At 36.0% G+C, this 22930-nt stretch overlaps 1 protein-coding gene across 3 annotated transcripts in view; it reads left to right on the forward strand.

Moving 5' to 3' along the window:
• Positions 1-22930, forward strand: part of PRKN (parkin RBR E3 ubiquitin protein ligase) — a 782243-nt gene that overhangs the window by 654818 nt on the left and 104495 nt on the right. For all 3 annotated transcript variants that reach the window (XM_064648967.1, XM_064648968.1, XM_064648969.1), the window contains one exon: positions 4706-4855. In XM_064648967.1, coding sequence (XP_064505037.1) covers positions 4706-4855 — 150 coding nt within the window. The remainder of the gene's footprint in view (positions 1-4705; positions 4856-22930) is intronic.

Genomic DNA, 22930 nt, shown 5'->3' on the forward strand with positions numbered 1-22930 from the left:
CTGTGGCAGAGGAGTTGGGATAGATGATCTTTTAAGGTCTCTTCCAACCCAAATCATTCTATGAGTTCATGATGTTAATGCATAATTTGCAAATTAACTGACATGACGAGAAATACTTTTGTATTCTCAAAGTGTATTTTGCAGGAGTTTTGTGCATCCAGGTGCATTTCAGTTTTGTTTTGGTATCTGAATCTCAGTGTAAGTGAAAAGACTGCAATCCAGTTAAACCTATTATTCCTGTGTCAGCCCAATAATTTCATTATATTATCCTTGATTTATAGCATCAACTAATTGCATTTCCACTGGTTTAAAACCCAGTACTGTTCTAATACTCGAGGGAAACGATTCCAATCTGGAAAGTGGAGAACAAGGAATAAATGCTTACTATTATCCAGTTTCTGTGTCTGTGTCATACTATAATTTATAATCTAAAGGCCCTGACAAGTCTTCACAGGCAAAGACTGCACAAAAGAACTTCATTATATGGTCAAAATACCATAAGTAGAGCTGGGAGTTTTTTCCACTTGAAATTTTATTTCCTGAAAAGTACAGACTTGGACTGACTGGGACAATTCACAAATTGTGGGGAAGATTCACAATGGAATGCAGTTTTCAGAGAAAAAACAGAATGTTTTACAGCTACCTTGTTCATATACCTTTTGCTGTCTTAGCACCAGTGATTTAGAATAAATCATATTTTTGAAGTTTTTTTTTTTCAAATAAGTATTGTAAAATATGGTTATTTGGTGAATCCAGCAACTACTTGCCTACCCCTGTATTTCTGAGGACCTTATTACAGTAGCACATAGATGCCTGACATGCTTTACTCAAAAGCTGCTTTCTAGCAGCATCAGACGGCTGGTGATTTCTGTGTAATTTTATCCTGCTCATTACCATAGTATTTGATGTTCTCATGACTATTAATGGCTTTTGCCTCTTAACATTACAGTGAAAGCAGCAAGTATCATTCTTCCTCTTTACAAATGGGTAACTGATGAGAAGCATAGATTAAGTGACTTATGTGAAAGCCACAGGAAAGCTGTGCTGCTGCCAGGAATGAAATCAGGTGCCATGAATGCCAGTTCCATCAAGTTCCCCATATATTATACTTTGTGAGAGGTTTTCCTAAAAATAATTGGAGGTATTTTTCTTCCCTGTAGTGTGCAAAACCATTTTGCACATGATGAGTGCATCTCTAAATGGGAGGCATATTGATAAAAATTGAGTAATAGATACTGTGAAATACTTTGAATGTACAGAAGAGTTAGATTAATCTTTTCATAACGGCTCTTTACATGTTAGATATCTAGCCTAAGTTAGTTTTCTCAGCTTCAACTATAGCACTTCCACAAGGTGATTCATCCTACCTATCTTAGACATCATATGCAAGTCAGGACAAATTCCCTTATTGAGATCTTGTTTCTTATTCATTTGGAGCCTATATGACTTGTTTAGGTTAGATGTTTAATTTTTGATGACCTAAAATTCTGTGAGGTGGTTCATAGTCCAAGCTGTTTAGATACATAGACCTTGGTTTTAAGAATAGCTTATGCCAGGTGAGTTAGGATTAGAATTGTTGGAACTGAAGCAGCTATTGTGAGAGTCACCTAATTTCCGGTGTCATTATCTAGCAAGGTGTCTGATCTCTCATTATTATTAATAGAACAGGGCACTTCAGGGCTCAGTTCTTCTCATGCTGATGTACAAATCAAAAAGAGAAAAGATGAATCTCATCCTCCCTCTCCTGTTAATTATAAAAGTCTATGCAACCAGTGCAACTACAGCATCATCACTGCAGAAATCCAAACTAAATTAAATGAATCCTACTTTAGATCTCCAGTTGAGAGTCAAGCAAACCAATGGTGTAATATCCTTAAATATTTTATCCAGGCATTTCATCAGAAGTAGATCATGGGCTCCAAAGACATTTAAGAGCTATTGAAAAATAACTTGCTTAGTGCATATTGATTACATCAGTCTGGTGTGATATGTATGGCTGTGGTATATAGGAAAAATGCCTCTAATAGCTATAATCTGTCACTATATGCAAATAATTAATAATTTATTAATAAATATTTTGGTCCTTTACAAGTCTTTTATAATGCACCCTTAGTGTAAAGTGAATAATTTTGTTTCAGGCCACTGAATAAAGGATATAAATCCACATATGTTGTGTGTAATTGTGTTATGGCAGCAAATGTGTATGTTCTGCTACTGTGTGTTTCAGTCCATTGCTGGGTTTTAATTTACCAAGACACAAGGAAAAAAGAAATTGGAAAATGACATCTTATGATTGTATCTGGACTTTGAAGTTAGAAAACAGGCTGGTAACTAGATGTCAAGATATGCAAATACATTTAGTAGGATCTTTTCTGTCTTCACATTGGACCTTTTTTTTTGCTTTTATAGTGTGAAAATCACTGGTGAGAGTGCCATCCTGATTTGGCATGAGTGCTATGCTGAACTGCCATAAAATGTCTAATCTGTTGGACAGAATGAGATAGCTTTGTCCATCTTGCCAGTAGGTGAACTGGGCATTTCTTTTCTGTATCTTCCTCTAACAAGACAAATTGATTCCCATTTTACCTAACTTCCACTTTTGTGTATCCCAAAAAAAATACAGAGGAGATGGGAGGAATCTATCTCTCCATGGCCTTTCATGCTAAGTTAAGGGCTGGAAAGCATAATCTTTTTTTTAGCTGAGAATTTTTAATGGAAATGCTGGCAGAGTGTCAGCTACAGTGTCACTGGTGTTTGTCTTCATAATGAGAACCTGCTAACAATCCCACATCCAGCACAAAGTTCCCTCTTAACCTTCAGGTCCAGTCTGTCCCCTGAAGAAAAATTAGGTCAACAGCGAGTTTTGCACCTGTGATTACCTGTATTTCTGTTCAAGGCCATCAGAATGACTCAGAGCACTCAGCAGGTATTTAGTGCAAGGATCACAAACTGCTGAAAATTCAGAGCATCCAACATTAAATATTTATGCCATTTCTCTATGGTCAACTATAATAATAACATAGTAAAACACCAGTTGACTTCTTGAGCCCCCACACTCAAGGAGACACATCTTGTACCTTTCTCAAAATATTATTATTTTCCAAATCCAAGATTCTGTATTCAGAATTTCTGGCTGTCATTTGTACAATGAGTGATATTTTGAAGTCTTTTTCTCCTTTTAGATTTTACCTTTCTTTTGAGAGGAATTTTGTTTGGATTTTTTGTTAATTAACAAAGGTGGATACCTTAAGTCTGGTAATTTGTTTTTCTGTGATGAAAGGGTTTGTGTCTATATATTATAGTCTTTTAAGAACGCTAATATCATTTTTTAAAAAGCCAATGTAACAAGATATGTTATGGCAACATTTGGAGAAGAATCTTCCTAAATGTACCCAGAAAATACGTATTAGAGCCATCTCCGTAATTTAAAATTCTTCTTTGTGTGCTATGTGTAGAGATGCTGGTCCTAAAGCTTCCATTTTCCTTGTGGGATTTCTTTGAAAAGGAATGTGGATTAGAGAAATAATTTTTTGTTTGTTATCCCTCCAAAAAAAGGGAACAAGATTTTCATAAGCTTATGAAGCACTAAATACTGTTGTGAGTGCTCTAACATAAAGCTCTGTTTTGTTCCTTTAGCACACCATAAAGTCTTCTCTCAGAGAAAATTCATACCTACTCTCTTCCTCTTTGGCCTTTTGGATTTTCCTGTTTTCTTTGGGACTGTTAGAACCAAATGCTTTCATTTATTTCTCTCCACAATAGACCAGACATAGGCAAATCTGAAGCCTGGTTTACAGTGGTTATATAGCCACTAGTGTGGAACCACACCAACACAGAACCCTAGAGTGGATGTGATTTACATGGACGCAGCATGATTTGTACTTGCTCAGCTTATCTCTGGGTGAAAGCAGGGTAAATTAGACGTGGAAAAGTTATTGCAGTGGCATCAATCATTTTAGAACCGGCGTTTTTTTCAGTGAGCGTAAGCTGAGCATGTTACTTAATATTGTTCTGTGTCAGTGTCTCCACTGTTAAAATGAAGGCATTTCCATCACTTTTTAGGGTATTAGGATGTAATTAGATGAAAAGTGTAAAAAAAAAAAGGAAATTTCCAGGGGAGACCAAAATATACGTAGCATTGAAATAAATTTATATCAGAGAATTATTTTGTTTAATAATCTTATTTTGTTTAATCATCAACTTAATGATCAGCTTACTTTTAAAATAAGATTGACTAGGCAAATTTTTACAGCCCTTTAGCTCTAAAACATTACACTGTACGTCTAGCTATTGATCCTTTAAGGTTTTTTTGTGTGTTCTTTTCATTCTGTATACAGCATTTATCAGTTATCTGTTGGACTAGTTTTATGATGTTTACAGTAATTTTTTATAGTAATATAAGAGTACTGGAGGTTACTTACAGAAACAGTCTGCTGTTTTCTTGGGTTTAATATCTCACACAATTTTCTGGTGATGAAAATGACAGCTGTGAGCCAGAAAACAATGTGTATGATGTGAGCTGGAGTGGAGGAACACCCCAACTTAACGACACTGTGAAGTTTTACACTTTTGACAAATAACCTGAACTTAGAATGTGAGACATTAGGACAATTGACTCAATTATGTGGACTAGCGTCAAGCTCAAATTTTTTGAGTTTTATTTTGTGTGCTGTTGGAAGTTTAACACCAGTCTGTTGTGTTGCAGTACAACCGCTACCAGCGCTATGGGGCTGAGGAATGTGTGCTGCAGATGGGAGGAGTGCTGTGTCCAACGCCCAGCTGTGGAGCCGGTTTGCTTCCTGAGCCAGGGTTGAAGAAAATTGTGTGTGAACCAGGCAATGGAATAGGCTGTGGGGTAAGAATGTATATTTTCCTTCTAGCAGTGTGGGAAATAATTGATCCTATACAATGCTAAGGTAAGGGGGGAAATGTGATTGGTATTTCTTCTTTTCCATCAATGACTCTGAATTGCTCTTGATACCAGAGTGGGATACTGTAGCTCAATAAACAATTTAAATATAGTACTATGGCTTAGGAATGATGACTTCATCATGTAGAATATGTCCATTCCATAATTCTTTGCTTTATTTGGTTTAAAAAGTTGCTGAGTAGTTACAGTAAGAAATTGAACTGTACAAATGAAAATCCAAATGCACTTTGACTTTCTTCTCCTAGCACTCAGCAAAACGGAACAGGATCTTGAGCAATCATTCATTATCATATTAATATTTTCTTTATAGAAAAAGAAAAGAGAGAGATAGAATAGCCAGTTTGTGACACTGAAGTGACATTGTTTGTGCGTGTTAAGATACGTGATGAAAAGAAATATAAAAATATTCTTTTTTACTCAAAGAAGTTACTTTTAAGCAAGGAGAGTGCACAACTGATGGTGGATTTATGGAAATTAAAATCAGATGACACTTGACAATGTTTTTGCTAAGAGATCAGATCATAGGGACTGGTGACTTTTTGGCAGTAGAAATAGCAAGTACTTTACAAGAATCAAGCTCTGGGGGAAACAGATATACATAGAGACAAAGCTATATATAAAAGAACCTATTAAATGTTAGGTCAGAGTGACTAACTGATGGTTATACCATGTGACTCTTTCTGTGGTTGGCACTATTGCTGAATTCCATGAAGACTATGAGAGAAGAGAAAACATCTGTATTTGAAAAAATATTATGATGCTCTTTCTCTTGTCTTTCTTGTGGAAAATGCACTTTTTATTGCAGTTTTGATATTGTTCAAACTAATACCATGGAAGAATAGTAGTTTGCTGAACTAGGAAGTCACAATAACTTCTCTTCGTCGGGTTGGTTAGCATCTGTCAACCTTGGTAAAACTTCCTCTCTACCCATGCAGTGGTGCATGTAAAACAGAGTACTAACCAAATTCACTGAGCAGACATGGGGCTATAAACTGAAGCAGAATCTGGAAAAGTAATAAGAAACAAGACTGAATAAACAAAAAGGAATGGCTCTGAATTCACTATTAGGGATTGGTTAAAAAAGATAAAATCACAAATAAGTTTTATTCTGCTCCCCGCCTTAAGTGATGAAAGTCATACTGTGTTTTGCAGCTTCATTCATCATCATTCTGAATCTTCAAATGCCCTGTAAATAAAGTGTACACAGTATAAAGGATTGATATATTGCCTAGTTTAGCAAACTGCTGTTTCCTTTTACAGATTCTGTACTGTGCTTGCTAGTGATCAGATCTGCAGCCTTGAGTTTAACTTCACCCTTTGTTTTGAATTATGTGACATCTTGAACATTATGGGGTACAATTCACTGAGGCTGAAATGAGAAGCAGGAAGTTGGTCTGTAAGCCAAATTTTGGTAAGATTTAGGCCCTTCCTCAGAATCTGTAATGGAACAGGGTGAAAATATGTGCCTTTGAATCTTTCTTTGTACCCTGACAAATGATAACCTCAAGGAAGTTTTGTCACAGAAGACTTGTTGTGGTGTGGGTCCTAGCACTGAAGTAAGCTGCTGTTGATAAAGCTGGCTGAAGGTAAAGATCCACCTGCAAGCACACTAAGACAGTTAGGAAAGCTCTTTATTTTTACTCTGTTTTATGTAGTCACTTTGAGTGTTTTCTATTATTAAACTGTGATGTCGTTTTTCCCAGATAAAACCTGGCCTTTTTTAGTGTGAAGGCCTTCCAAAAATTTTTATGGAATCCAGAAACATCCATTTCTGAGCTCAGCATTCCCTCGTGAGTTTACAGAATGATTTACAAGCTCAAACAAAGGCACAAGATGAAGAACACCCCTATTGTCCATTCAAATAAAGATTGCAAAAGATGTCTTGCGATACTCACCTGTACAGCCTTAGATTAGAGATACATTCCTTGTTGAAGCCAGTAAACAAAGAAATAAGGAAGGTAATGTGAACCTGAAGATTCTCTGTGAATATCTGTGTCATTCTCTAAGCTGTATTTTGGTTATATAGAGTTATCTTTTGTAGTATGTGAACCTCTGTCTTTGTGTAAAGTTCATGTTACTAACAACAGAAGTTACACCTAACATCAACAGTCTGTTATTCACCCAAAAGCCCTTGTAGAGAAATATTTGCTTACTGCACAGAACAAATTGATTGTTCAGGTCTGAATTGGCATATAAGTGTAGCTAACAATTGTCAAGTAGATGAGGATTTTGATTAGCCGGTGAGATGATTCAAGGGAAGGAGGAAGGCCAGGTTCTCAGCAGCAAGTCAAGACAGTAAATGAAAAGGGTTTTCAGCAGCCATTTTAGAAAAGGAAAGGCTGAAGAAACCAAATAGAGAATAAGCTGGGCACCAGGGACTGAAGCAAAATAAATAAATATTGCGTTAGTCAGAGATATAACTCTGGGAGGCAGACCCAAACATGTAAGGACTATGACCAAATCCCCATATGTACCCTCTGCAGTCAGGCACTGCTATCTATTCAGGCTTTCAGGCAAAAAATAGAACAAAAAGAGAGAGATAACTTGACTGAAAAATAGCATGCAGATATCTTTTCAATGGTTATGAATAGTCCTCACTTATAGCCATGTTGTGGTACCACTGACTGACCTCACTCTTGTCTAGTCTTTCATATTTTTTATCATTAGCTATAAACATATTAATTTATTTACTAAGGTGTTACCATTATACACAGTTCTACCTTCATTACTATGCATCAGACCTATGTTACTAACTTCTATTGCTCAGCTATAAAATTTGGACGTATTTAATACTAGAAAACAGCAACAAAGCATAGAAGAAGTACATATGGTACCAGCTGGACTGAGTACAGGAAAAGCTGCGGTAAACAAGACGTACAAAAGCTCTATGAATAAAACATTTTTGTCTTGTTTTATATTATACTACCATATTATTTACTACATATTAAAGAACTTTGGAGCTAAAAACAAATTAGAATAGATCTTCAAAAGGGACTATACTACTTGTTTACTAAGAAGTCTGCCTTGGTTTCTCTACATACAGCTCAGCTGCCTTGCAAAAGATTCCCTAGCAGTATCTTTCAGTGGGATGATAACTGACTAATGTGAAACTGCATCCCCTACATCCCACCTTTTGCTCCACAACAGTATAAATTTTTTGCAGCGTGCAATATCAGTTGACCTATCTCTTGGAATGGGGTGAGATGGGAGATTATGGATAGCGGAGACAGAGCCTATGTTGGTCTTTTCCCTTTGAGCTTATTCATTCCTAGCATGAGCAAGAAGAAGAATGTATTTCCAGAGATTGTCTGTTGTTTGATAATCCCTTGCTAGGGGACCTGACTCTTGAGAGCACGCTAAGCTATACTAAGGTCTGGGGGGCATTTTAAATGGTCTTAGGAATAAGCCGCCATAATTGATGTTTTTGTCATTCTTCATTCAGATCCCCTAATCTGAAGCTCCAGTCTGTGAGTACTCAAACTCAGTGTATTAAAAGTAAATTTTATAGCCTTGCAAAGGGAGCACAAAATCTGGGGTTATTTCACCTCCTTTATGCTGTATTTACTGTTCTGTAAGCATAGTGCATTGAAGAACATCAAGATTTCACTAAAGATGTGTTCCCTTCTAAGACAGGTGAAATTTTAAGGCTGCCAACTACAAGAGGTCCCTGAAAAATGAATAAATACTACATCTTGCTTAGAAATAGAATTCCTAGGCTGTTTTATTACATAAAACAAAATCCCTAAGGCAATTTCACTCTACCCAGCAATTTTTTCTCATTGATTTCTTCTTGCATTCTTCTTCTATGGCTAAGGAAGCACATGTCAAAAGCAATTGCAGCATATTTGTAGGATTAATAATTGTCTGCCTTTTCAGAAAGCATAATAGAATAGAGGACACTCTAAAATAGTTACGTGAGAAGTGCAATAAATATTCCTGTTGTTTGCAAAGTTCTTTTTTGTGATTCATCATCTCCTATTCATGCACTTCCTAGCATACAAGTTTCATCTTCAGTAGTGTCTTTGTTAAGCCCAGTAATATGCATGTAGACCAATCCTGAATAATTAGGGAAAATCTTTTGTTTTGAGGAGACAAATATGAATTATAAAAATTCCAAGCAACAAGTTCCTAACCACTTAATTCTGATAAATGCAGATGATGATTCTGTCAGTTGTGTTCATCCTTCTAAACTTCTGTAGCAGTGTTGTTTAATTTAGGATTTTACATCTCAGTTGGAGTGGTATGTGAATGCACCTATACTACCCCTGGAATCTGAACTAGCTTGCAAATACGGTTTCAGAACTGTTTCATATATATGAAAGTGCATAAAAGTTTGTACGAGTACCCCACACTAGAAATGAAAAGCAGTTTCCACATCTGGTAGTTATGTCTTTTATTGTGAAGTTCATTTTTAATGCAATGCATTGTCATCATCAGCATGGACTTTCTTTCTGCAATTTCTATCCCTCAAGTCCGATTTTATAATGTTACTCCATATATATTGCCTGATGAAAATGTTTGAAAGTCTGACTAACCTCATTTTATTTTATTTTCTAACAAAGATGTAGGTATAAATGTTTGGTTCAGGACATGTACTTTTTTTCTTCATTAGTAGTACCAGAAGAATCTTTAATGTATTTAAAGAGAAAATAGGCAACACTTAAAATACCTGGAGATACAAAGATAGTCGACTAGTGGTAATTCAAGACAATCTTTGAAGATACTTGCACTGAAAAAAGCCTTTTAAATTTATAATCAGATGGATAAAACATCATGGATGAAGAAGGGCTGTGTGCACAATGGTCTCAATTTTTCTCCCAGTTTTAAGATTGGAATGAAAGTTGAAGCAGAAGCAGAAATAAGAGGCTCCAAGGTTTTGAAAAACAGAGGAATAATTCAGAAAAGAGGAGACCTTGAGACCTTTGTGTCATTTGCGAAGCACTAAAATGGAAATAGGAGATTGCTGCTATCTAGTACCCATAGCAAAATTGAAGGGTTACTCTTTGTTATTACATTTCAGGTATCTGTCCTTGTTCCATATGTCATTAAATTTTTGCTTTTAAGAGAATTCACCAGAAAGGTATCACCATGGATAAGATAATAGCTGAAGATATTGCTGCAATTAAGAAATCAACTCACAGCAGGAGTGTTTCATAACATTGTATAGGAAGTTTTTTCAAGGGGAATGAAAATGAGACAGACATTTTCTGTTATGGCTAAAAGCTGAGCTGCTAGCATTGCGCCACGAGCTCTAAGCAGTAATCATGTATTGCTTTCTTCTATTGAGTGGGCACTCTAGGCTTTAGAAAGTGGAATTCCATCTTGTTGACACATTATGCTTCAGTAGCTAAGCAAGTTGTTTCGTTGCTAAAATATGACAGACTTTCTCAGGCTGACCAAAATTCCTTTTGGATTTGTAGGGGGTTTTTTCTGGTACTGTTTTACATGGACTAAAATAAACTGTAAAAGCGTGGGGCTTTTTAAGATGTAGCGTAATGTTGATGTTTTAATAAAGTGTTTACCCCAGAAACCCAGTGTACAATTAACAAGTTATGTATTGCAGTCAAGGTGCATTATTTCTATTGCCCATATCTTGCAGTGCTGCAATTCATTGATCTCATGACTGATATGAAATTCAATTGTCAGCAGGGAGTGGATAAAGCAATCTAGAGAATGTTTCCACTTTTAATAATATGGCTCGTGTTAGTTCATAGGACTAGCAAAAGCAAAATAAATGCTTCTTATACAGAGAATGAATCAATTACTTGCACTTGGTTCAATAGTAGAAGAATAACTGCTTTTTCCTTTACATCCCAAATCATGGAGAACTAGCTAGAAAATACTGTTAGAAAACATGTGATTCTCTTCCACTCTAATGGAACTAAAACTGAAACTTCATTAGTTTTGTCTTGCTAGATGTCTAGAGTATTATGGGATGACTCATATCCTGTGATCAAATTCTGTATCCTTTGCTTTTACCTGACTTAACTATCATGCAGGCATTTGGAAAATGGTTGTTGTACATACACATTACAAATTGAATGTGCAGTGTCTTCAGTGGTTTTGCTTGATTTATTATTCTGTGACCTACCTAGTAGTTCACCATTTAAAATCTGTCATATGTGTTCTGAGACAGGAGCAAGGAAGTAGGGAGAAGAGGTAGTTAGTTACCCAGTAAAGGAATGGAGCCTGCTGTTCTCTGTAATCTAGCATGAGAACACAGATAGAAGAATAATGTTGTATTTGAATCAGAGAAATTGTAGTAGAGAAAAGTAGGCTAAAATCAAGTTCTGGCTTGTAAAGATAAGTCAAAACTGGACACATAGACCTAGGAACTAGAGAGGATAAAACTGGTCTCTGTGAATGTAAACCAGCTCAGATTGGGATTTTTAAACAAATGTTTTGCAGTAGATAAATGGTTCCAGTTTTACCAATTTGTCTGAAATAGGAATGAGCTAAAATTGCAAGCATTTTAAATTAATTAATTTAATTAATTAAATTAATTGATGACTGAGATAAAATAGTGGGCGTGTTTAAAATTATATCAGTAGTTGATTTTAGGAGTCTAACTAAGTCTTAGTCCTTGTAAACTGCTAAGTCACCTTGAAGGGTGCTAGGGATTTTCATTTTACAGATACCAAACACTCAACTTTGGCACTCATTCAGTATGCAGATTGCAGAGCCAAAGGTTCCTGGGCTTCAAATTTCTTTACCTGTGGAAAAAGAGCAACAACATTTTACAGTAGATGCAATGCAATAATATGCATAATTTAAAATATCCACAGCTTACTGTATATTGATTTTAGCAATGTAGAAAAACAGCTCCAAAAAAAATATACCTTCTTTGGAGAGATTCCTGTTTGTAAGTAGCCAATGAGTATATCATACTCTGATGCTTAGGCCAGGATTAAGTTGATCACCAAATTTGAAGGAGAGTCAAAATTTTCTCTCAGGGCTTATTGCTAGAGACATGATATTCTATGCCAGAGTTGGTGGATGAGCTACATACCATCTCCAGGAATTTGGGGGGCATTTCTCACCTAGAAACTCCTTGTTGTTGCAAGAGCCTCAGGCTTTGATGACATCTTTGTCTATTTTGGTCTATGCCTGTGGCACACTGCAGTTTAGTCTCTTGACGACTGAAGTGCTCTTGTCTAATTAAAATAATTGGGCTCCACGTAGCAGTATCTGGGTGATATTTAATGGTTTATAATGCTCAGGAGATTATATTAGATGAACTCATGATTCTATCAAGTCTTTAATATAATGGAAGTTTACATCTGAAGAGGACTTGAACTACTTTTTTATTACTACTCCTCTTCTCTTCAACGAAGTACCTAGAAATATGTCTGAGAGTCAGGGGACAATGTATATCATGTGACCTATTAGGAAAGATATGGGGTACAAAAATCAGAGAGAAGGAAAAATAAACTGTTTATAGGAATCACCAGTTAATTCTGCATGTCTGGAAAACAGAGCTCTGTCCTCTGACTTCATATCTCACTTACATACATGGTAAGATTATTCTCCCTGTTGATAGTATAAACACTTTTCACATGATGGAAAAGTGTAGCCATTTTAAATCAACCTGTATTTCCTTCAGCTAATAGATTAAAAAGTCTTGGTTATAGCAGCCTACCTGTCTCGGACCACAAGAGGTGCCTGAGCTTCCTTGCTTATGCAGTTTGTTATACTGATGGTATTTTTCTAATCAATAAGATGAATACAAATGAATTTGTAAATTAGCAGAACTAGGTGTTAGTGAAAGATTTGGTATGAATAAACAGATCTATCACTGAGTAACTGGAGAAGGAACAATAATGCAATCAGAATAGGACGTGCTGCTTGAGAATGGCAGCCACCGAGGGCAGCATTCTAATTGCTTAAGAGGCTTATTTGAGCAATCTAAAAACTTTCTGTATTTGAGCAGGAAACTGAAACATGGGCTGAATGCAGGAAATCACTCATAAATGAAAAGAAAAGTAAATGTGAATCAAAGTAAGCTTATTTATTGCCTTTCATATGACATTTCATATGAAGGCCTCCTGAGGCACTTTGGATTGTATTATTACAGTATTGCAAAATGCAAAAGGTGCTTAATCAATGAGAAACGATGGAGTAAAAAGATAGGACCAGAACAATAAGACTTTAGATTAGAATGAATCTATTGACTGGCATTCGTAGGTTAGCCAGGAAAAAAATTCGAAGTTCTGAATGCTAAAGAAAAATTATCCTTATTATGTGTCTGGTATAATTCTAGCCTGTAACCCAACTCACAGGAGTCATAAAATGAGCAGCTCACATAGATCCCAGAAAATGCATTTCTTTCTACAGTTTTTTTCACTTGTAGTCTTTGTGTTGTTTGATGTCAGAGTAAAAAAGTGTAATAGAGATTTGGGGTTTAAGTCTATTCTGTGTAAGTACAAATATGAAAAACAGTAATTTGTGTCAGTTTGGAATTTACAAGTAATGACACGTTTTTACTAAAAGGAGTATCTCCAATTAAAAATGTTTGCAAGTTTTTATGTTTCTTCATTAGGTGATCAAAGAAATGGTCGAAGAATGCCTTTCTCAGCTACACCTTGACTCTCTGAAATGCATAAAATCTCTGTTGTTCAACCATGCTCTTGGTTCATTCTTTCAAGACTACACCTTTTTTCATGTGGAGGGCATAAAATGATTACTTTTTGAGACTATGAAACTCTTTGGGATGAAAAAAGGAATGGCACAAAATGTAGAGTACAAACATACAATAGGGAGGGACCATAGAAAAGCTAGGGGTTGTGTGCATTGACAGTTACCTGAGGAATATCTTTTCTGTGAAGACAAACAAGATATTGTCTAAAGCTTCCCAGTGCTCCTCTTGGGTTTACAGCTACATAAAATTTCTTATTGGGCCTTTAAGAAAAAGCTCTTTCAGTCATATTACAATTACAATTACAATACTATGTCTGTGGAATGAAGCTTGTCTTTTCACCAGTACAAGAGAAATGTTTATTTTTCATTGCACATGTTGCATTACTTCTATATATTATATAGAACCCAGATTGACTGGATAATCTATAATGCATCTGTTTGGGCTACACTCCTTGAAGAGTGGGAGGAAATTGGCATTAAAAATATTTAAAGTATAGCTAAATCTAGTTCTTGTACAGAAAATGAACAGCTTTTAAAAATAATGTTAAGTAGAACAGAGTTATTCTGGGTTCAACTTTCCTCATCACTAGTATTTCAGTAAGTTATTTAATAATGATGTCACATGCAGAACTTTATTATTTCAAAACCATTTCAAAGAGATAGCAAAGTCACCATTTCACAATCAAAGCTGATTTTGAAGTGCTGAAACAAAGCTGATTTTCAATTATCAGAGAAAAAAAAAAAAGGCATCTAAAAACTGTCTTGATTGCTGCAAGACTGCTGTCTTTTCATGTTGAATAACTCCAAACAAATTGATGATGCTTATGAAGCTTCAAACAAAAATCCACTTCTAACAAAGCTTAAGCATAAAAAACACTCAGCCTGAAAGAGAATATCTGGGAAAAGTTATAGGCTTATGAAAGTGAGTTTAGAATACAAGTTGCATCTTAACCTTAACAATGTCACTAAGGTCACTAAGCTGTAATAAAGGGAGCAAAGAAAATGTTGCAAAGTCAAGGGCGAAGTATGAAAATAAAATGAAATGAAAATATAATGATCAAATTAAATAAAAGATATCCCTTACACGGTAATAATATTCTGAATGAAAAGCAAGGACATAGATTTGGAGAACTGTGACTAACTGTAATTTAGTGGGAAATAATAGAAAACCAGAATGTAGTGCGTGCTCATAAACCATCATGAGAGAGAAGGAAAGCGGAACTTCTGATAAGGATAATATATCTGTGAGTGGAGGCCTTGACTAGGGACACAAAATCATGGGTGGATAATCAAGTCTCAGTTAACTCCAATTTATCCCTTTATTTCTCAAAAATTAAATAATTCATGCCATTCAATTTTGGTTGGTTTTTTTTTCAAAAGCTCTCATGTTAAATTAGCTGACAATCACTAACTATCATGATAGCAAATTTAGTCCACTGACACTTAAAAGAGGTAAATGAAGAGATAAAGAGTGAAATTTAAAAGTAGTGGTGGCTCACTTGTTCCACTAAATGAGCAGTAAAATAGGCTGCTAAAACTAGGTGTTGTTTCCATTAAGACATATCAAATAGCATTAGCATGTTTTGTACTTATCTATGTCATGTTTATGTCAGTGAAAATGCGCACATATGTAAAGTCAAGTGATAACATTTATAAGTCTCTTATACCTGAAATAGTTATATTTAAAAATATTGACTTTTAGACCACCAATCTAAAGCCAGTATTTAATATTAAATATAGTCTGCAAATAAAAAATAGGCATGGGACATGTTCCACAACATTATCATATATAAAGAAAGCTCGACAAGATTGTTTTCTGCTTACTTTTCCTTTCAAACTGAAATGAGTGTAAATGGTATTCCCTTATTTTTTGTAGGGAAGCTCTTGTACGTCTCTTAAATGTGCTTTTTGAAATTCCTTAATCTTTGTGGTAAGGATGCTTATGTCAAAATCTGACTGAGCAGCATCAAATTCTGGGGAAAAAAAAATTAGTTGAATATACCTGTTGGTGGCATAGTCTTTCAGTAACATTTGACCTAAATCAGAAAACTGAAATCTTAAAAACTGCCAGGAGATCAAAAATAAAATCCACAAGTTCCCACGAGAAATGAAGGAGAAGTAAACAGGATAATGAGGTCAACAAGCCTTATGGTGAGGTCTGAGAAGACCTAGTGGGCACTTACTAATTTTCAAAACTCTCTCCAAAGCACCAGTATCTTCATTCCCTCTCTTGATTTGAAGAAAAAGAAACTGCTCCTGTGTTTTGTGGGAATAGAGTGGAAGGAGACAACAGGAACATTAACTTGCTTCCTGTGCTGAGAGCTGTGACTTTATGTGAGGTAGTATCACACCTCTGGTTGGTTGCTTGCTTGATCCCTAGTGAGATGGAGCTAGAGAATAACAGCTAATATGTGGGAAGATGAGGGGGCAGGGTGTTCTCCAGACATCCCTAGCTGCATCTGAAAATGCATATTCTGTAGGAAAACCTATGTTTTCTTAAATCCTTTGATGGGTACATCTCACATAAAGGAATAAAAGTGTAGATGAGATAATATGTGCCTTGGCTGTGCGTATTCAGGATTATGGGAAACTACCTGCCACATCTTTGTATAAATGAATACATAATTGGAATGCTTATAGCAACCTTATCTAATGGATGACACCCCTGCCCATGGCAGGGGGATTGGAACTAGGTGATCTTTAACATCCCTCCCAACCCTAAACATTCTGTGATATCATGAAATGTTTCTAGAAGTTGCAGTGCATGAGTGTGAAAGAAGCAGTGGGGCAACTAGAAATGTGTACAGAGTGAGTGGCTTTACAAAGATGTGTAAGCATGAAATATGTAAAGAACAGTCTGGCCACATGATCATGATATTTTACATGAATACTTGGTCATTGGAGAATTTTTACATGAATGTGTATTGATTAGATACCAAATTTTGTATCATATTTTAAAATCCTTTACACTGACAGGAAGGTTTTTCTGGGCATGAATAGTTACCTAAAGTTATTCAGGAAAATGTTTTAGATTTGGAGATGGAAAAAAAATGCAGCTGCCAAAAGGTAGCATTGCTCTGAGCTAGAAACTCAGCATATCCTCCTATGAGAGGAGTGACAACTGGTAATTGGTAAGTTAAATCAAAGAAGAAATAAACGTGGCAATAAATGTACAATACAATAATAGCTTTTATATGCTGCTGTGGTTCTCACCAGTGGTGTTTTCATAAAATGGATCACAAGCTTTCAGTGTTCGGGGAAACACATTAGTGTTTTTGAATTGTTTTTTTATAAGCCATGCAAATAGTGTTTGTCCCAGTGGGGTGTGACATTAATTATTAGCAAAAGATCTCTTACATGATTTCAGTCAACAGAGATCGAACAGTTCAATCTTTATTTTCAGAGTGTGACATATAACTATTCAAAACTGCATTAAAAAACATTTAACCCATGCAGAGTATTCCTGCTGAAGAGATGACACATGGCAGAAATAAATTGCCCTAATAACATTTGCAAATGTTTTGTGATCACAAAAATATTATCAGTGTAATTCAAATATGTTCTCCTTTGTCATGTGGCAGAAAAAAACAGTATTTAAATTCTTTCCTATGAATGTGGTCAACTCCTGAAATAAAAGTTTGAGTCTTTTAGACTAGATTTTTTTTAGAATAAGTCCCCTAGACAAAAGCAAGCAAAAAATCAATCAAACAAAACATACTTCTGGAAGTGAAGCTAGAGGAAAACAGTGACTTCTGGAAAGTAGGAATAATCACTCTTGGGTAACTGATAAAAAATCAGTTCCAAGCAGAAAAAGTAAGCTGATAATTCAGTAAAGAAATCATAAGATCACAATGGTAAATTATCTCAGTGTAAAGGAGGACTTAGAACGGGTAAGGAAAGACGGTCTTACTTCAATGACCTTTTTTATGACCTGAAAATTAAGAAAGAAGTGAATACATAATTTAAGCAGGTTGTATCATTTTGAACAGCTAGAAAAACAGAAAACACATGGGAACAGTCAGAAAGTGCAAGATGTGAAATAAAATATTTTTAATATGAAGTCTACCAAATGCTATTGAGAAAGCTTTCCATAAATACATAGGAGAAACAGTAGCATGAAAGATCAACAAAGCTGTTGGTTGACTTCTCATTGAGAGGAATACGTATCATTAAACTGCTCCAAGAAGGCAAAAGGGTTTACTTTTTTGTTTAAATCTAAATTTGAAAGGTCAAACCTGCTTAGATGGTTAGCAGAGCTAAAACTAGTGAAACAGAATTAAAAATACCAGCTATAGTGGGAAAGGACAGCATAATGATGTTTTCAAATCCACTTGGCCTGATGAAATTTTTCCTGTAGGAATGGCTGAAGAAAATCCAGAATATTAATTGCAAAAGCGTGAAGTCGGTGTCTAAAAATAAGAAAAAAACCTCTCATCTGAGACTTACAGACCAGTGAGTTTAACTTGAATTTCTGAGGGGAAATTGTAGCAAATAATTAAACTACTAGTAATAAGCTAGAGGACCAAAAGACAAAGTCTCAGGAAGCATGGAGTTAATTTCATCAATCTAACTTTGTTATGCCAGAGTAACAGGACTTGTGGGTAGAAGAGAAGTAGATGATGTTTTCTATATTGAATCCATCAAAGCTTCTCACATTGTTTCATATAAATTTCACATAGGTGAACTAGGAAATACAAGACTAGATGATAATTTCATTAGGTGAATGCCTAAGTTGAAAAGCTGTGTATAGACTATTTATCAACATTTCACAATCAAAGTGGAGGGTTGTTTCAAATCTGTCCTGAGGCTGTTAACTTCTAATATTTTCTCTGATGCCTTAGTGAATGATTATAGTGTAAGGCTATTAAATTTACATAGGATATGTAGTGGGGCGACAGAGAACAATTTGGAACTTGATAAGAATTCAGTAATAAATGTAAAGTTTCTATACGTAGACAAGTACAAGCAGCTGTACGCTAAAAGAAAAAAGTGCTTAGAGAGGCAGCAAAATGGCAAAAGATGATCTGGGAACAAAATCTCATCTTGAGTCAACAGTGTAGTAGCATAAAAAAGGCAAATGCTGGAGTGAGGTATATAAACCACAGTAATTATTTGTCCTAATCCAAAATATCAGATTAAATGCACACCAAAGAGAACATAAACAATGGCCCTGTTTTCTTTTCTGATGTTATTACTCAGTTAAAGAAGGAAGATGTCCGTTTAAACATGCTTCTTATCCAAGAAAATGGTCTTTTTTTCTAACCTCTTCCCATTCCACTTGGTTTGGAAGATAAATTGGTGAGATGTGCCATCAATAACCTTCTCCATAGCTGCTTGACTCTGCTCATTCCAATCTATAGTAGACTCTGCTCTAGAAATACCAAGTCCCAAATAAAAGCCAGGTGAAACAGATAAAATCTAAGAAGTGCAATATTGCAGAATGCTTATATACTGTCAGTGACTAACATGCATAAACTGAGGGAGAGTTCATACCCACGGAGTCTTTCTAAATACTGCTTTACAGAAAACCAGTCCTAGCTTAGAGTGACATTTGTTCTTTCACCTCTCTCGTGAGTTCTCACTGCCAGGATTTGATTAGATAATATTTTTTTCCTTCAAATAGCCAGTTCCTTATGAAATGACACTGCTGATTCTTCATGATAGCACAGAAGAAACTAGCCACTGTGTCATAAAATCACTGTGGACATTTTATGAGCAAAGAAACATTTAAGTTAACCTTTAAAAAAGAAATCTCTATAGTTCATACACTGTACAATTTCAGAGCTCCCAAATGTTTGATCCGTCTCCCAGCTCTTTGGACAGTCTGGAAATGACATAGGAAAGTCCACACTGTAACTAGTCCCATTCAGCAATTGATTTGGTTGAAAATGTTCACGGAAACTCTGTAATTTGAAGCATGGCACTGTATAAAAGGAAGGAAACTGTCGATCTGCCTGTCTTTTCTCTTAGCAAAGGTTGTTCACATTCCATGCCCCATAAATCTTGCATTTTTTTTATTGTATTTCCTCTTGAATGCATATTAAAGTATGGAAACAAGTCACCATCACTGAGCGCCAGAAACCTTTTCATGCAGGCTCGTTTTTCAGTGCTGTTTTTTCCTCTGTCCCTTGGAACAACTTATTCCTTGTAGGAGTCTTTCTCAGACTTAAAGATGCCTAGATGTGCTTTGGTGTGTGTGTGTGCGTAAGTGCGTGTGGGTTTTCCATGCCTTTTTTTCCTACTTCAATGCTATCATTTGTCTTGTATTTTCACTCTTTCACCTCTTCCTTACCAAGTTCTATACAAACTAGATTTGAAGTAAAGCCTTCAGAGCTGTTATCAAGTATGTGAAGAAGCATTTCAGCCTGTCTTTCTCAGGTATTTCCAACTAATTCTGCTTTAAAACAGAAAAAGACCCTCAATTTTTGGGCAAAATTTCATATTTATTTTAAATCTTTTGGGCACAGTTAGATTCACTTAATTCTCTCCATATTTTATTTGTAGTATATTTGTATTTGTGGTATATTGGTTCTTCAGTGCTTAGGTTTTCATGTAGCATTTCTGGGTTTTGTCTGTAGGGAGTTCCCTCTTGCCCTAGTGTCACTTGTAGCATTGGCTACTTCCGTTCTTCCGTCTGCTTTAATTGTTGGATATTCATGGTAGTTCCAAATTCTTAATACTAGTAGGACCTCCTAGCATGTTATGCAGTTTTGATTTAGATGAGTAGCATCTTTTCTAGAGCATGATTAACTGTTCAAATATGTTCATATATGGCCTTTTTTTAGGTCTGATCTCTCACCACTTGTCTTGGAAAGCTTTCTTCCTTTGTACTCTTTTAAACTTGAAAACATCATATAGTGAAGACAAATGAGAACAGACAGTGAAAAGCCAAAGATTCATCTTTCTAGTTCACCTTTTGATTTAAAGCTAATTGGTTTTTTTAAAGCAACAAGAGCTACCCTTTCTGACCATGATAGGTAGAGTCAGATCAAGCAGGTAGGTTATCTCATTCAGTTGTACTATCATGTAGCACAGTTTAACTGCAGCTGTCATGTCTTTAGAACTTGCACTCGTTTAGCATTTGATCGTGGATCAAGGAATTGAAAATAGCGACCAATTAAGTTCACAGTCAATAAGATTAAAAGACGGGACTGGAATAACTTAGCATGTTAACATTCTGATTTTTTACTCATGCGAGCAAGCTCTGGAAACAACTACAGAGATAAGAATGACACTAGATCCTTCCAATAAAATATTCTTACTGAAATTTACAATTCCTGATTTTTATTATTAGAAATATTTGTAAATGTTGATTAAAAATGTTCTGAATTATTTCATTTTTCAATGTGGACCTGTCTGCAAAGGATATTGGAAGATTTTTCTTCTAATGTCTTGACTTGCTCCACCACATGTCCTGTGTAGGGCTAAGGGTTGGATTTGATCCTTGTGGGTGCCTTCCAACTCAGCACATTATGTGATTCTGTGACATCTAGAGTGAGTACCACTTTGATTTATTTTCTCAGAGGGCTGTTTCATTGCATGTGCTTTGAAGCAACGGGGGAAAAAACCTGGCAGTATCAGCAGCATAGAGAACTGCGTGTTGTTTTCTGTCATATATATTGTCATTTTGAATGTAAAGATTAGTCAAGATTGAGGAAAGTGGTAGTTGCTGCTTATCCTAGAATGTTTTAACAAGCAACTGATTAGTTTTTTTACACAAAAAGACAATTTCAAGAAGAGCTGAGCAGAGCTCAGAGAATATAAAGCTAATGTCTAAACATTTCCCTACCAAGATGGAAGTTGTTAAGTTTTATGGCATAATTTCACAGGTGGTTAACTGTGTGGCTCCTAATATTTGGACAGGGGATTTTTTATTATTATTACTCTCATATTCTTCGTAACGCTTTGGGGCTTTAGAGGGTCTTCCAAACAATCACTGCTTCCACAGACCTGTATTCTTCACTTTACCCAACATCACTTTAAAGATTTAGAGCCCTGAACGACACCATCTGACTAACACATGTGACACATGGGAGACCAGGAAGAAGCTTCCAGCAGCCGAGCTACCAGTAGAGTCAGGGAATCACATTTTTTGTGCATTGCACTCAATTACGTACATCCTCTTTCTTCTAAAGTGATGCCACAGCTCTCTTGCATCGTACATTGGCCATGCAACGAGCTTGCAATATATAAAGCGACCAGGAGATCCAGCCTTCTATTTCCTTGTTATTTTGAATAAAAAAATAGAGAGGACAATTGAAAATTGTCAAAAAGACCCCCCTGTACAATTGCACTCCTGACCAAAGTGTTTGGCCCTCCACTGGAGCTGCTGGTTTTGTCACAGTAGTAGTTACCTAGGCATCCTATAGTTGCTTCTGGAGCTGGCAAGCTGCAAATCAACCAATGCCGCTGTTTCTGTCCATACTGTCTGCATATGGTGTGCAGATGCACCAGTCACAGGAGGAATCTTTGAGCAGGTTCCCTGAAGACATAGGACAAAACTTACCATCAGCACTTCTATGAAACCCCATGCTGAAGTGATATATTTAGTGTTGGACATGTCTTTCTTGGGAAGCAGATCTCCCTGTAATGTCTTCTTGATACTGATTAGGCATCTGGACACATGATGTAACTCTGGACTTGCGCAAAGGGGTACACATTGCCATGCACAGGTGAACATCCTCAGAGCATTAGGCCTGCACTGCTGATAGAAATGTTTTGACTAACAGTGTACTTGCAATAGATAATTGATCAGGAAATACTTTTTCTAAAGTATTCTTGATCAAGATACCCAGATAAGGGGTCATAACTTTATCATAGAGGAAACACCTCTATTTTCCAGTTAAGGCACCCATTTGCTCACTTCTGTTCTTTCTTAGTCACCCTTCAGTCTCTTCCAAGAGCCCTAAGTTTTCAATTTCCTTCCAAAACTGCCTTTCAAGGCAGTCTATCTGCAATGCCGTTTAATTCCTCAGACTTCGAGGAGGTTTTCTTCCTAAAGAGACAGACAGATTTGGAAAAAGTCTTGTTATTCCCTTCATCAGATGATTCCACTATTCATACTCCCTTCTCTTACCAAATACAATCAAACAATCATTGTCTCACAAAACTAATTAAGGCTTGCAGGAATGCAGGTGCTGGTAACCCAGGGAATCCCCAATCCCTTCTCTCCATATAGTAATGGAGACCTTGACCCAATATACCGAACACTGTTTTCAAAGTATGACATGTTCACTTTATTTTTCTGTTTAGTTTTAGCTGGAGATTCCAATGAAGAGTGTATTGTGCAAAAGTAAAAGCATGATTACTGAAAACAGCTACAGATTTTAAAAGCATTTACTATCAAAAAGTACATTTTAAAAG

The sequence above is a fragment of the Pseudopipra pipra genome, chromosome 3, assembly GCF_036250125.1.
Source record: "Pseudopipra pipra isolate bDixPip1 chromosome 3, bDixPip1.hap1, whole genome shotgun sequence".
In the NCBI taxonomy this organism is placed as follows: Eukaryota; Metazoa; Chordata; class Aves; order Passeriformes; family Pipridae; genus Pseudopipra; species Pseudopipra pipra.